Here is a 12,366-nt window from a genome sequence, read left to right on the forward strand (position 1 = left end):
AATATGCAATTAAAAGTGCATAAATGTATAATATAAAGTTATGCCATAATGTAATATAAAATAAGATGTCAAAATTTATAACATAACATAGCATATTAATTAATCATAATAGGTCGCGTTGTAGCTACTAGCGTCGAAAAAAGCCCACATAATATTAGACAGTGAATCTCTTCGGTTGGTCCATGCTACTTCAGAGGTGATTGTGAGATTTGCATTAACATGTGTGTCTTCAGGCACAACATCAATAGATAAGAAGTTATGCAAGGTGCAACATGCAAGGACGATATTTGATTGTGTATCTATGTCATGAAAGGGTTGATGCCTAAGATATGCAAACCTATTTTTCAACAAGCCGATAGTCCTCCCAACAACATTTTGAAGAAATGAGTGCCGAAAGTTGAAAAGCTCTTTGTGATTTTCAGGAAGTAGAGCCTGAATGTCTCTACAATGGTACCGCGCACCCCAATAGGGTGTAAGAAAACTAGGGACCAAGGGGAACCCAATGTTGGCAAGATAGTATTTACCTATTATTATAAGGATGACTTTAGCAAAATGGTCATATAAGGTTCTTGTTATTATTATTTAAGGGATATATAACATACTGAGAGGTACTGTCAACCTAGTTCCTTGTCATGAGACTACACTATGCAACAAATGACCATCATGTGCTGATCTTTCCCAACCGACAAGCATATAGTAAACATCATATCAAATGTACATGCCACCAAAACATTTTGAGAAATGACTTGTTTCCTATTCCGATACCTAGGTTGTTCCTCCATAGGGATGATAGCAGATGTGAGTACTGTCTATTGCACCCACAACATTCTATTAAAGATACAATTTATTTTAGTGATAAATATCTAACCTAACAGAAATAGAAACAATCTTATAGGTATACACATATAACCTGAAAGTAATGGAACCAATCTTGAACATTCTCCTTATCATTGGGGGAGTTTTGAGAATTGGAATTTTTGACAATGTCTCTATAGGGGTTAAGACATGCATTTAACACTCTATGGAATTAATAGCTAACAGTTTGGCCAAACCTAAAAAATATAAAACTTCCAACTCTATTGCGATGGCCATGGCCAACTGTGTGCACAAAAATAGCTACTTTCTCTTCAACACTCAAAAATCGGCTACGAGCTAATCCATAAGCACGTAAGTGATTGCACAAACTGTGGAATGCACCCATTTTCATCTTGAGTAGCTTGCGGAAAATCCTATCACTGGTGTTGAACATTCAGTTCAATGCTAACTCTCTCTTAGCTCTCTAATTCCTATGAGGAGCTTTGTGGATAATTTTGTTATGATAGTGGTGTCTTATATAATTATAGATCAATGAGGCTTGCATGACCATCATCCAAAACGCTACCCAAAGTTGATTTTCAATTAATGCTCTCGACATTCAATAACCTATGTAAATTATTAAATAAAGATAAATAAATAATGTCTCAATTAAATAGTTTGCTACCCTAAGTATCTATGTCATGAACATTATTCATATATAACATAATTTACTAGATGTCAATTGGCATAAGCAGCAGATAATGCTATGATGTCAATTTCGTTAGGTGCATGCATAAATTAACATCACCATTGCCTTTTTTCTAAAACATTTGTATATAGTAGTTATTTAATATATATTCCATCTACACTCTTGTAACAAGAAGTTTAATGTGATGTATGTAATATAGTTAAACCAGGTCAAAAGGCAACAATTAAGAAACAGTAGTATTACAATGAAATACCACTTAAATAAAAGATTATTATGGGGAGTTGCAAATCACTGCTATTTCTTCATTGGATCTTGAGTCTCTCAAGTGGCCAAATCCCAAACATTAAATACTGTTGATGCATCTCTCTGTCCAATGTTGGGATCTCACAATTAACTATTTATGAACTTCCAGATAGTAGACATATCAACAAATAGAACACAAATTCCTTGAAGATATTAACAAAGATTTAAAATTCACAGGCATATGCGCAAAATAAAACCCTAAATTAGACATTCACATGGATTCATGAAGAAAGGGGAGAAAAAGATCAAAAGATCCAACCTTGGTAATTCCGGGCAGTAAAGATGATGGTTCCTTGACGACAAGACACTCTGCGATGCTGGTCTTGTGGAGGTTGGAGGTAGCAGATAGATCTTCGACGGCACCGGCTTGTAGCTTATAAAAAAAAATTTCAAATTGCTGCTCAATTTTTTTTTCAAATAGCACCTGAGTTTTTTATAGAAAAGTTTTCTTTAGGTTGGGAGAGGAAAACTTTTCCACAAATTTGAGAAAAAGTGGTCATGTGACCAGCTTTGTGGAAAAGTTTTCCATGAAAATTTTTTGCAATCAAACAACCCATTTGACTGGAAAATCCTTGATAGAAAAATTTTCCATGTTAAAATGGTCAATCAAACACAGCCTAATTTACTTTTCAGTCCTTCCATCCATGAATGGATTAGTTTTGATATAAATTAATGATAATGCCCTTCTACGAAAATAAATTCTTAAAATATTTGAATTTTAATTTTGGGTTCACAATGACATCAGTTGTCACTTGTCACACTCTAAAAATTAGGCAATTTATATATAAAAAAGGTTTGTGGCTCGAGAAAACCTCTAAACACATGTACTCATTTTCTCTATTTCTTTTCCAAAGAGGCCATCATCCATCGTTTACTGGAATTTCACCTTTGAAGACATTCTCTATTCTCAGTTTCCAAAACTTCTCCTTTTGATTGTTTTCGATTTCTCTTATATTTGCATTCAATCTTCTCCATTTCTTGGATATGCCCTTGCCCCAAAGGCTTTATCTTGTCATCTCAATAGTGAACTACATCTTGTAATGAGAGAAAACATGATGTGAAGATGCCAAAAATGAACTGATAGCTAAAAGGTACTAAAGCCAACTAGATGTGAGAGCACAAAATCGGGGTTTTAAATTTTCTTTTTGTGTTTTATATTTTAATAAAATCCTATTTCCAAAATTATTTGGGGTTCATGTGTTTTGTATTATTGCCTAGTATTTTTTTTTTTTCTAAAATCATCCAATGAACATTATTTGCTCATTCATTAGTTCATCCATTTATATATGTATATTATGTACTTGTCATTTGCAAGCAAAACCGAAAGAACAAAGATAAAAAAAAGTGCATATGATAAGTAAATAAAATTTAAAGTTTTATATTTTATTAAATAGAACTTTAATCTAATGAAAATGAGGTACCTATTTTTTAAATTATAAAATTTTAAAAAATTAGATGAAAAAGGATACAAAATTGATTAAAACTTAAACTAAAATATTTAAATATTTTTATTAGTGTAAGATTTCAAAATTAGTTGAAAATATATATTATTGTTTTCTCGTGGTGACGAAGAAGATCCGTTGAGAGCCATAGATAAAACAGAATTTGTGACCAAGGAGAGTAAAAAGAACGTCATTATGGCCAATGCAAAATTGCAGCATATGAAGGCATATTTTATCCCCCCAAAAAAAATAAAATAAAATATCATGCCGATTTCATGCATGTGGGCGAGGTGATCGGAACAAAAAACAAGCATCTATCTGTCTTCTTATGTCATTCACAAAGGGTTTCTGTTTATTATTAAACAATCCTTTTATCGCTAAAGATTTATATTTATATTAAAATTTTCCGCTTATTATTAAATGTTCTTGTTTATTAGAAAGTGTTTCCCCTTTAAATTTAGCGTTTATGTTTAGTATACATGTATTATGTTTAGTTTTTAGAGTTCTTGTCTAATATATAACACTAGTATTATCTCAATTTTTCGAGCTCATCTCTGTTAGTCAAGAGGATATTGACCTTGCAAGAGCCACACAGTGCGAAAGTGAACCTTCACCGATGGCAAAAAATGATAAACTTACCACCTCATCTCCCTCTTGTGTCAAATAGAAAGTGGAGCACACAAGAAACTGGGGTCGGGGTTGGGATCGTTCCCTATCTAGCAGCCTCCTAATGAACCACTATCAAGTGTTTTTCGATGGATAGTCCTCCAAGAAGGATAATAGATGATGATGGGCAATGTGCCAAATAGGTAGTGGTGCACCACAGGTGCACAGGTCGTATCAAGTAATAAAAGATGAGTATGTTGTTGTATCCCACGAGAAACAAAATTACAAGCACCAAATAGTCTTATATCACACAATCTAGAAAGAATGAAATCACAAAGAATCAAAGAAAGAGTAACCAAAGGGACTCAAAATCATAAAAAGAGATACCTGGGCAATGATTATCCTAGAACTTCTCTATTATGCACATAATAGGATATCAGATTTATATTGGGTGGTTTGGATCAGGGGAATCCCAAAGGTATGCTAATTCCTCTATCAAAGTAATTTTCATCCAATTCCCTATAAAACCATGCTAATCTCTCCTTCTAGCTAAGGATCTATATAATCACATAACACACAATGGGTTCCCGCAACTAAGGGTAATTCAAGTCTCCTAAGCTAAGCTAGTCTCTCTCTCTCAAGATGATTAGATCCTAATCTTGTACAAGAGGAAAAAAATGTGGATATCTCTCTTATCAATTCTAGTATGATTGCATTATGCTCATTAAGATTCAAGGGTAAGACTGACCCTAATTAGAAGAGGGAGGCAAAGGACTTCTACCCTAAAATTGCTCACAACTCTCATCAACTTCGGTAAGTCTATCATTAATGGATCTCTCAATTTCATTAATGACATCAACATTATGTAATCAAGCGCTTGCTATAGATATATGGCATAATAATGGAAAGAAGATGGAATTGATTCTCTAACACAATCTTAATATAAAGGTCGATATACATAAAAACAAACAAATCAGTTCTAGGGTTCTTTATGCCCAAGTGCCAAAGTTTTTAGTTCCTTATAGATGAGGAGTAGAAAGTTCTGTCATTAAGAATGGAAAGCAATAAGGAGAACATGATGAGTCCTAGCTACTACCAATTAGAGCTTTAAACCGTGAGTTATCAGCAAAGGAGTTGCTTCTCTCCCCTAACCAAGCCCCAAAGCTGAGGTTATTTATATCATTTCTATTCAAACAAGCTTGCTATATAGCTCATGCCAGCAGGGAAGGATTTTGCTGCACTTCTAAATTAAGTGATCGGTCGATTCCTCAACAAGACCGCATAAAGGGCATAGGGAGAAAGGGCCAATATTTAGACAGTAAAGGAAGCTCCAGTTGGGAGTCTCCCGTGAGCCAACTTCCACATAAATATCTTAACTCGGGGTAAAACTAGAAGTTTCCAGATAGCATACCAACCATTCCAGGGATTCGTGGGAGAATTTATATGGTTGATATGATTATAGATAGTATCAACGATGGAAGACTTACAGGAGAAAGGACCAACCCAATAATTCTTTTCAAGGGGGTCAATTCTGATTTCTGAAAACCACTCCCAATCCAGAGAATTTCCAAATAATAAGTCTAGGTTAGTCGGGCAAAGATGATCAGAATTAATGAGGTCCAAAAACTGCATATTCTTAAAATGAATAGCCATATTTAAGAAAGTAGGCTTTTGAGAAATAGGAAGGTCAAAGATGTACGGATCTTTCCATAAATCAGTATTAGAAGGATTGCAAGTTTTCAATAAAAATAGGGTTTTAAAAAATTAGCAGAGTTACAAATTGATTTATAAAACCAAGAAAAATGGGAAGCTCTGCCAGGATTCCAAACATACCAATCTTTATACTTGTAGTTAAAGATATCAATCCAAATCTTGCTCTTAGAATTAAGAATGGGAAAAATATTTTTAGCCATTTAATAATGTTTGACAAGTCTAAGATTGCACAGACCCAAATTCCCCTAAGATTTGCTAAGAGTAGTAACTATCCAACCAACTGAATGAAAACCATGTTATTACTTGTCCTACTCCATAGATAATTACAAGCAAACCTGTGATGCTTTGAATTTGAAATTCTTTTTGGATTACATGTGCTGATTAGTGTGCATAGTTTCCTATCTGAGTGATATTGATACCGGGCAATTTTACAAATAGTTTCGTAAACCAATGGAAAACATTATAAGAAAAAAAGAAAAAGAAAATTACTGTTTTTCATGAATGCATACACTTGGGAACCTTTCCTGTTGTATTATTGACATTAAAATAGCATGGGATTTGTTTGGTAGAATAAAATAATATATTAAAGACCTAGGATATATGCCTAATGAAGAGCGTGTCTCAAATAGCATACCCATGAAATTAGTTTGAGGCAAGAAACATGAATTTAGAATGAGTGCTAGCTGGAAAGATTGCCTCAAATAAGCAAATAGCAAGGAATTAATTACGTACAAGGCATTCATTTAATGAGGAATGTTCAGCTGCACAAATATCCCTTATGTTGGATATCTTAAACAAGAAATCCTATTAATCATTTTGATTTAAGTGCCTTAATTTATTTAGATTTATTTAAAACCACATTCATGCATAAAGGAGATTGAAGCAAATCTATTAAGTTAATCAATTTTGTTAAAGATGAATTGACAAAGTTAAGATATTTAGAGGGTTTGACGACTTTTTTGATAGATCAATATTTTTACAGGGCTCTCATCTTTTTTGCTACAACTTCTCCTATAAACTTTAATTTCTGATTTAGGACAACAGGATCATCCAATACTACATTATGATAAAAGAGAGTGACATGGATCATTCCATGTGATGTATTTCTTGTAAGTCCTTGAAAGATGATAATATAAATTATAAGCCTTGAGTGACACTTCACATATGTCAAGTAAATATTTTACAATTATGATTTACAACAAATGAGAACAAAATCTTGCATACATATTAAAATTTGTTTGATTTATTTTTATTTTTTAAATAATAGACGGCAAGCGCTTTTTTTTATAAATATAAACAGTACTAAACAATACTGAAACCCAAATGTACAATATATATATAATATAAAAATAATATAGGAATCTCGGATAAACAGTATATTGCACAACATTTTTTGTGTTTTGCTTGAACACCGCAAAAAATCATTTGTTCTCAAAGTGCATCCTTGCCATGATTCCTGCAATTTGTTCTGCATCATTTGAATAGAACGAAACTGTAGTAGCTAGATTTACAGAATAGTTGCCACTTGTTGCCTTTATATAACATAATTATTTTATTTCTTTTTGGTTATAGAATAATGTAAATCTACTGTCGTAAAAATATATTTCATATATGGTTAAAACTTTCAAATTTATAAAAATTATCAAATCACATTGCTCCTTGTAGTACTTAATTTGCTGATGTGACATTTGTCATATCCTTGTTCTCTTAAAAAATACAACTCAACAAAAGTACCCGTGGGCTATGGTTATCATTAAAGGTTGAATCTCCATCCTAATTTAACTTTTAAAAATGAAAAATGTCACATATAGTAAATAACATGCATGCAATGGAATTAACAAATCATATAAGCTCTACATAAGAGAAGTACTGTCTAATAGTGTCCCTTCTCTAGGCTACCATTGTCCTTTCTTCATGCTTTATTCTTCTTCTTCTTTTCACCGTCACTAGTATTTCAAAATTTCAAGCAATTTAGTTGTCTTTCTTCCTTTTACTTCATTGTTATATTATTCTAGTGAAAGTCTTTCATTGACCTGGGATACATGCATGTGACAAACGCCCAAATGAAAAGGGTTACATGCAATAGTACTCTTGGGCTTGATATCTTTTAAAGCAATGGCATGTGGCAGACACACATTAAGGTTCTTTATTTGAGTGTCAATGTAGGAATCCAAAGTAAAGAGGGTTACAAATAATATCCCATCCGCTGCGCTTCCACTTCCACAAATTGATGGTACTGTTCACCAGCATGTTTAGTCTATTTCTTCTACAATCTTCTTATTAATTACTTGATTGTTTGCTTCTAGCTCTACAAATGATAATAAAGAAGATCAAAGGATAAGAATAAGAATATTGTTTGGAAATGACTTATCATTTTATGCTGTTGTATATTTCAAACTCATGTGTTTTGTATTGAGATAACATTGAGAAAATTAAAATTGAAGATGAATATGGTGGAGTTTTAAATGTGAATAAGCCACGTGTATTAAAAATAAAACTGACAAATACAATAACTATTGTGGTTTAAAAAAAATCTAATAACCAATGTGAGTTGTCAATATTAAGGGAAAGAGATAAATAGTAACAAAATGCAAAAAATGTGAGGAAATAAAAGATAGATGGAATGGCTTTTAGAAAACAATCTTCTAAACATATCATCCAGTCAAATTTATAAGCAGCACCAATGAAACATGAGAAAATGAAAATTTAGTTCTTTGAATTTGAACTTTAGAGTGTCCTAATCAAGGAAAGTTTTAATAGTCCAGATTGTGTCTAACTAACCTGTTCATCTAATTTTTTTCCTTCTTAGATTTGTATGTTTATTATTTCTCCATTATAAGGTTATTAATCTCTATAATACACTATTCATTACATGATTATATGCATATATATATTGTTGTGTTATTATCAACCAATTAAGTTTGTACTTTTAAATTTTTAATATGCCGATTCAAACGTACATAATCACTTTTTCTTTTTTTATTTTTTTAATTTTTTAATGTCAGTCTGTTATTTTTTTCATATATCGCCATGTTTTTATATCTTTTCTTATAAATAAAATTATCAACAATACAATTTAAGTGTAATTGGACTAATGCCATGTTTTTTTCCCTACTTTCTCTTCTTCATTCCTTAGACTAATGCCATGCTTTTGTTTTTTCTCCTACGATCTCTTCTTCATTTTTTGGACTAATACTGAGTTTTTTTTTCCTACTTTCTTTTCTTCATTTCTTGAACTAATGCTGTGTTTTCCCCCCCAATTTCTTTTTTTAATTCTTTTATTCTGAATTATTGTAATACTAATTTTAGTTTAAACCTTATCATGTCGAGTTCAATTTCAATATGAATTATTTTATTTTTTGAATAGAAATTAAAGTAATATAATAAATTAAGAACATCATTAACTATTTATATTAGGTTATATATATATATATTAAAGATTAACTTAATTCATGTCCTCAATATTAATGTACGTACTATTCCATTTATAGATATAATAACAAGTAAATAAGTTTTTCTCCATTATTTTCTCATCTTGCATGGTTGATCTGGAGCTCACTAGCCCACAGCCAAAACAAACTTTGACAAGGATGTTTTCTTATATATATATATATATATATCTCGCTTAGTTGGCCAAAATAAAGCCAATGAATAAAGAATATATAACAAATTAAAGAACAATTGGAAAGCTGAATGCTGCCATTATAGTGAATGCATAATTTGTTACGCCCAATGTGATTGAATTAGTGGTGTCTACATATATAAAATTATACCATGCACAAATCCTTAATTTTTCTGAAACAACACAAAAAATTAATTGTTCCAAGTTTTTGTCACCTTAAAAGAAACTAACATTGGATCCCTTCCCAATTTAAAAGCAAGCATGGTATGGAAATTTCAAATCCTTGATAGAACATATACTTACAATTAACATTATATAAATCTGAATCAATCATAGTAACTAATGCCCTTGCACTCTTCATGCTTATAATAATAATGAACTCACAAGATAATTCCTTGAAGTTGCTAACTAGCAAATGGCAAAAGAATTATACATAAATAATTATATATACTAGTAACTTCCTGGATCTATACAAAAAAAATAATGACAAAGACTCAAAAGGCAAATTATCACACCCTCTGAAATCAATACTGCATTATACTGACCCTAAACCTAAACAATATTAATTCATGACCTTAATTATCTTCATGGCCATTACTATTGCATTATGCTCTACTTGTGATGATATCCAATTTCCCTTTGCCTACTTCCAGCATTGAAACTATCCATAATATCATTAAGTTCCATGTAATGCACTCTAGGGTTGCTGCTTCTAAGCAAGTGTAGAACATGCAAGAAAAAATCGATATCGCACGAGATCCTCAGCGCACCGGCATATGAATAACCAAACTCCTGTACTGAGAGTCTCAGCAAATCTTCAAACAATGGATGGTTGAGGTAGTTTGTCTCAAGCTCAAACCTCTGTGTCTCTTCATTCTCAGCTCCTACACACACCCATATGTGTCCTTCAGGGAGTTCAACATCACTTGGAAAGCTCTTAGCACCACAAAACAACAGCTTCTTCACAAGAGTACTCATTCTTTCTTCTCTTTCTTCTTCTTCTTCTTCTTCTTCTTCTTCTTCTTCTTCTTCTCCTTCTCCTTCTAATTATTCTTTGTTTGATGTGATTCTACAAGGGATGTCAAGAGAAGGGGTTTATATAGAAGGGTGGGTGGCAAAGGGATTAAATAATGATTAGGGTATGCATGCCTTAAGGTCATGAAGTCTTTATCATGTGTATTTATGAGCAGGGAGTGTAGCATGGAAAGTGGGGGGAAAGTGGGGGGAACTAAATGAAGACCTTCTGGCAGAAATATCAATGAAGATGATGATGATGATGACTTGACTATTGTACCAGCACTCTCATAGAATTACAATGGTTATATGTCTCATCATGCATGAGAGTATAATTTGATCAAGACTTGAACCCAAAAGTACATGAAGTTTGAAAAACAACTGCATGTAATAATATACCATAACCAAATTATCTTGCATTGTTACTGTAGTTAATTTTGTTGATTTTATTTAACAGATGGTAATAACTGGTATAGATCTAAGGAACATAATTAAATGACATCCGTTTCCAAAGCGTGTGCATGTATGTAACAAGTAAAACAAAAGAAGAGAAAAGTGGTTAAACAGTTGCAGAGACAACCATGCCTTCCCTTGCTCCCTTTTCTGAACATTATGTTAACATCTACTACAGCTGTTGTTGTTCTTTACTGACAAGAGCCACGTAGACCTTCTTAAATATAATATATATATATATATATATATATATATATATTATGGTAAATGGATAAATAGACCATGTCTTTACTTAGATAATCAATCATAAAAGCAAAGTAAAAATAGAAGGAGATTGTTTGTTATAACGTGTACGTACAACTTTAAACGTTTAACAAGGGATATGGTAGCCATGGTTTTAAATTAATAAGCATGTTTGAATTGATGCCACAGATGGAATATATTGAATTGAAAAATAAAAGATCGAACATAATTAATATTTAGAATAAATATTTTGAATTGAAATAATAATTAAAATCCCAGCCAATGTACGAAATGGTTTTGATTTGAACGCGGCATACGCAAGATATATCAGTTTATTTAGTTGTATAATAAAAATAATATATTAAATAATAAAAAAAATAATAATGAGGCGTTGACACATTTGAGGAAGGAGGGGGCCATATTGAAGAGATGAGGAACAGTGAGACGATGAGAAGAGATCTGGCGCATTTTAGCTTGGTTGTACCACCGACGAGTCGTCCGGACAAGGACACTATTATTAAGTTTTATGTCACCATGCCAGCGCATTTTAGCTACACTATTCACACTGCAATGCAATCATTACAATCACTAACATTACATATACTTCTCATTTTAACACAAAATTACATAAATTTGACCTTTTACTGCTATTACTTCCAAATAATTATTTTAATTTATAAACTATATATAAAAGTATTTACTTCATCGAAAAAGTTGCTACTCTTTTTTTTTCCCGTGATATATATACGACTATGTATATATATTTTTTAATTAATTGGACAATTCACGTAAATATATATTCATCCAACGGATTTGAAGAACAGATTTGAAGATTGAACTATAACCCTATTCCTACAGTTAAAAATACTTCTCAGTATCTATGTTGAATGTGCTTGGAACCCTGATAAAGGAAGTCTCCATAAAATATTTTTTACAACTAATGCTAGTAAACCAAAGCCCTTTTGATAATATGTACTCTCTATGGTCTTTTTTTAATTATCCTAATTTAGACAGTTTCTTAGGTCATTTTTACTTATCTACTTAAAAAATTCATAAAACATTTAAAGTCATTTTTCCAAATTTATTTATTTATTTATATATTTTTATGTAGTTTTATAATTTCTAACAAGTCACATTCAACTACACATTTTATTAAATCATATATATTAAATAAGAATAATTTTAAAATATTTTTTAAATACACAAAAATTTGAATTGGAAATCGGTCTCAACCACTTTGACCAAACCTAGTTTGTAGAAAATTGTTTTATCATAAATAAAATGTTAAACATAATAATTTTGTAAAATTTAAAAATCAAAATAAATATTTTATGTAATTCATGATTAAAATGCTATTTTTTGAATTTAAAATTCAAATAAATTTAATTATAAGCAAAGTCACAACGCGTAGTCAAATATTTCTCTTTCTTGAATATAAATGGAATTATAAACTGATGGGTCCACAC

At 31.4% G+C, this 12,366-nt stretch overlaps 1 protein-coding gene across 1 annotated transcript; it reads right to left on the reverse strand.

The window, feature by feature from the left end:
* Positions 1-9,802: 9,802 nt before the first annotated feature.
* On the reverse strand, positions 9,803-10,168 carry LOC120267318 (auxin-induced protein 6B-like). The gene has a single exon (XM_039274975.1). It carries the CDS (start codon positions 10,166-10,168, stop codon positions 9,803-9,805), a length of 366 nt encoding a protein of 121 aa, XP_039130909.1.
* Positions 10,169-12,366: the final 2,198 nt, after the last annotated feature.

Source organism: Dioscorea cayenensis, chromosome 8 (assembly GCF_009730915.1).
Source record: "Dioscorea cayenensis subsp. rotundata cultivar TDr96_F1 chromosome 8, TDr96_F1_v2_PseudoChromosome.rev07_lg8_w22 25.fasta, whole genome shotgun sequence".
NCBI lineage: Eukaryota > Viridiplantae > Streptophyta > Magnoliopsida > Dioscoreales > Dioscoreaceae > Dioscorea > Dioscorea cayenensis.

What these genes read in the sequence shown, in the direction of transcription:
- LOC120267318 (XM_039274975.1), bottom strand. Translation starts at nt 10,168, where the DNA reads ATGAGTACTCTTGTGAAGAAGCTGTTGTTTTGTGGTGCTAAGAGCTTT.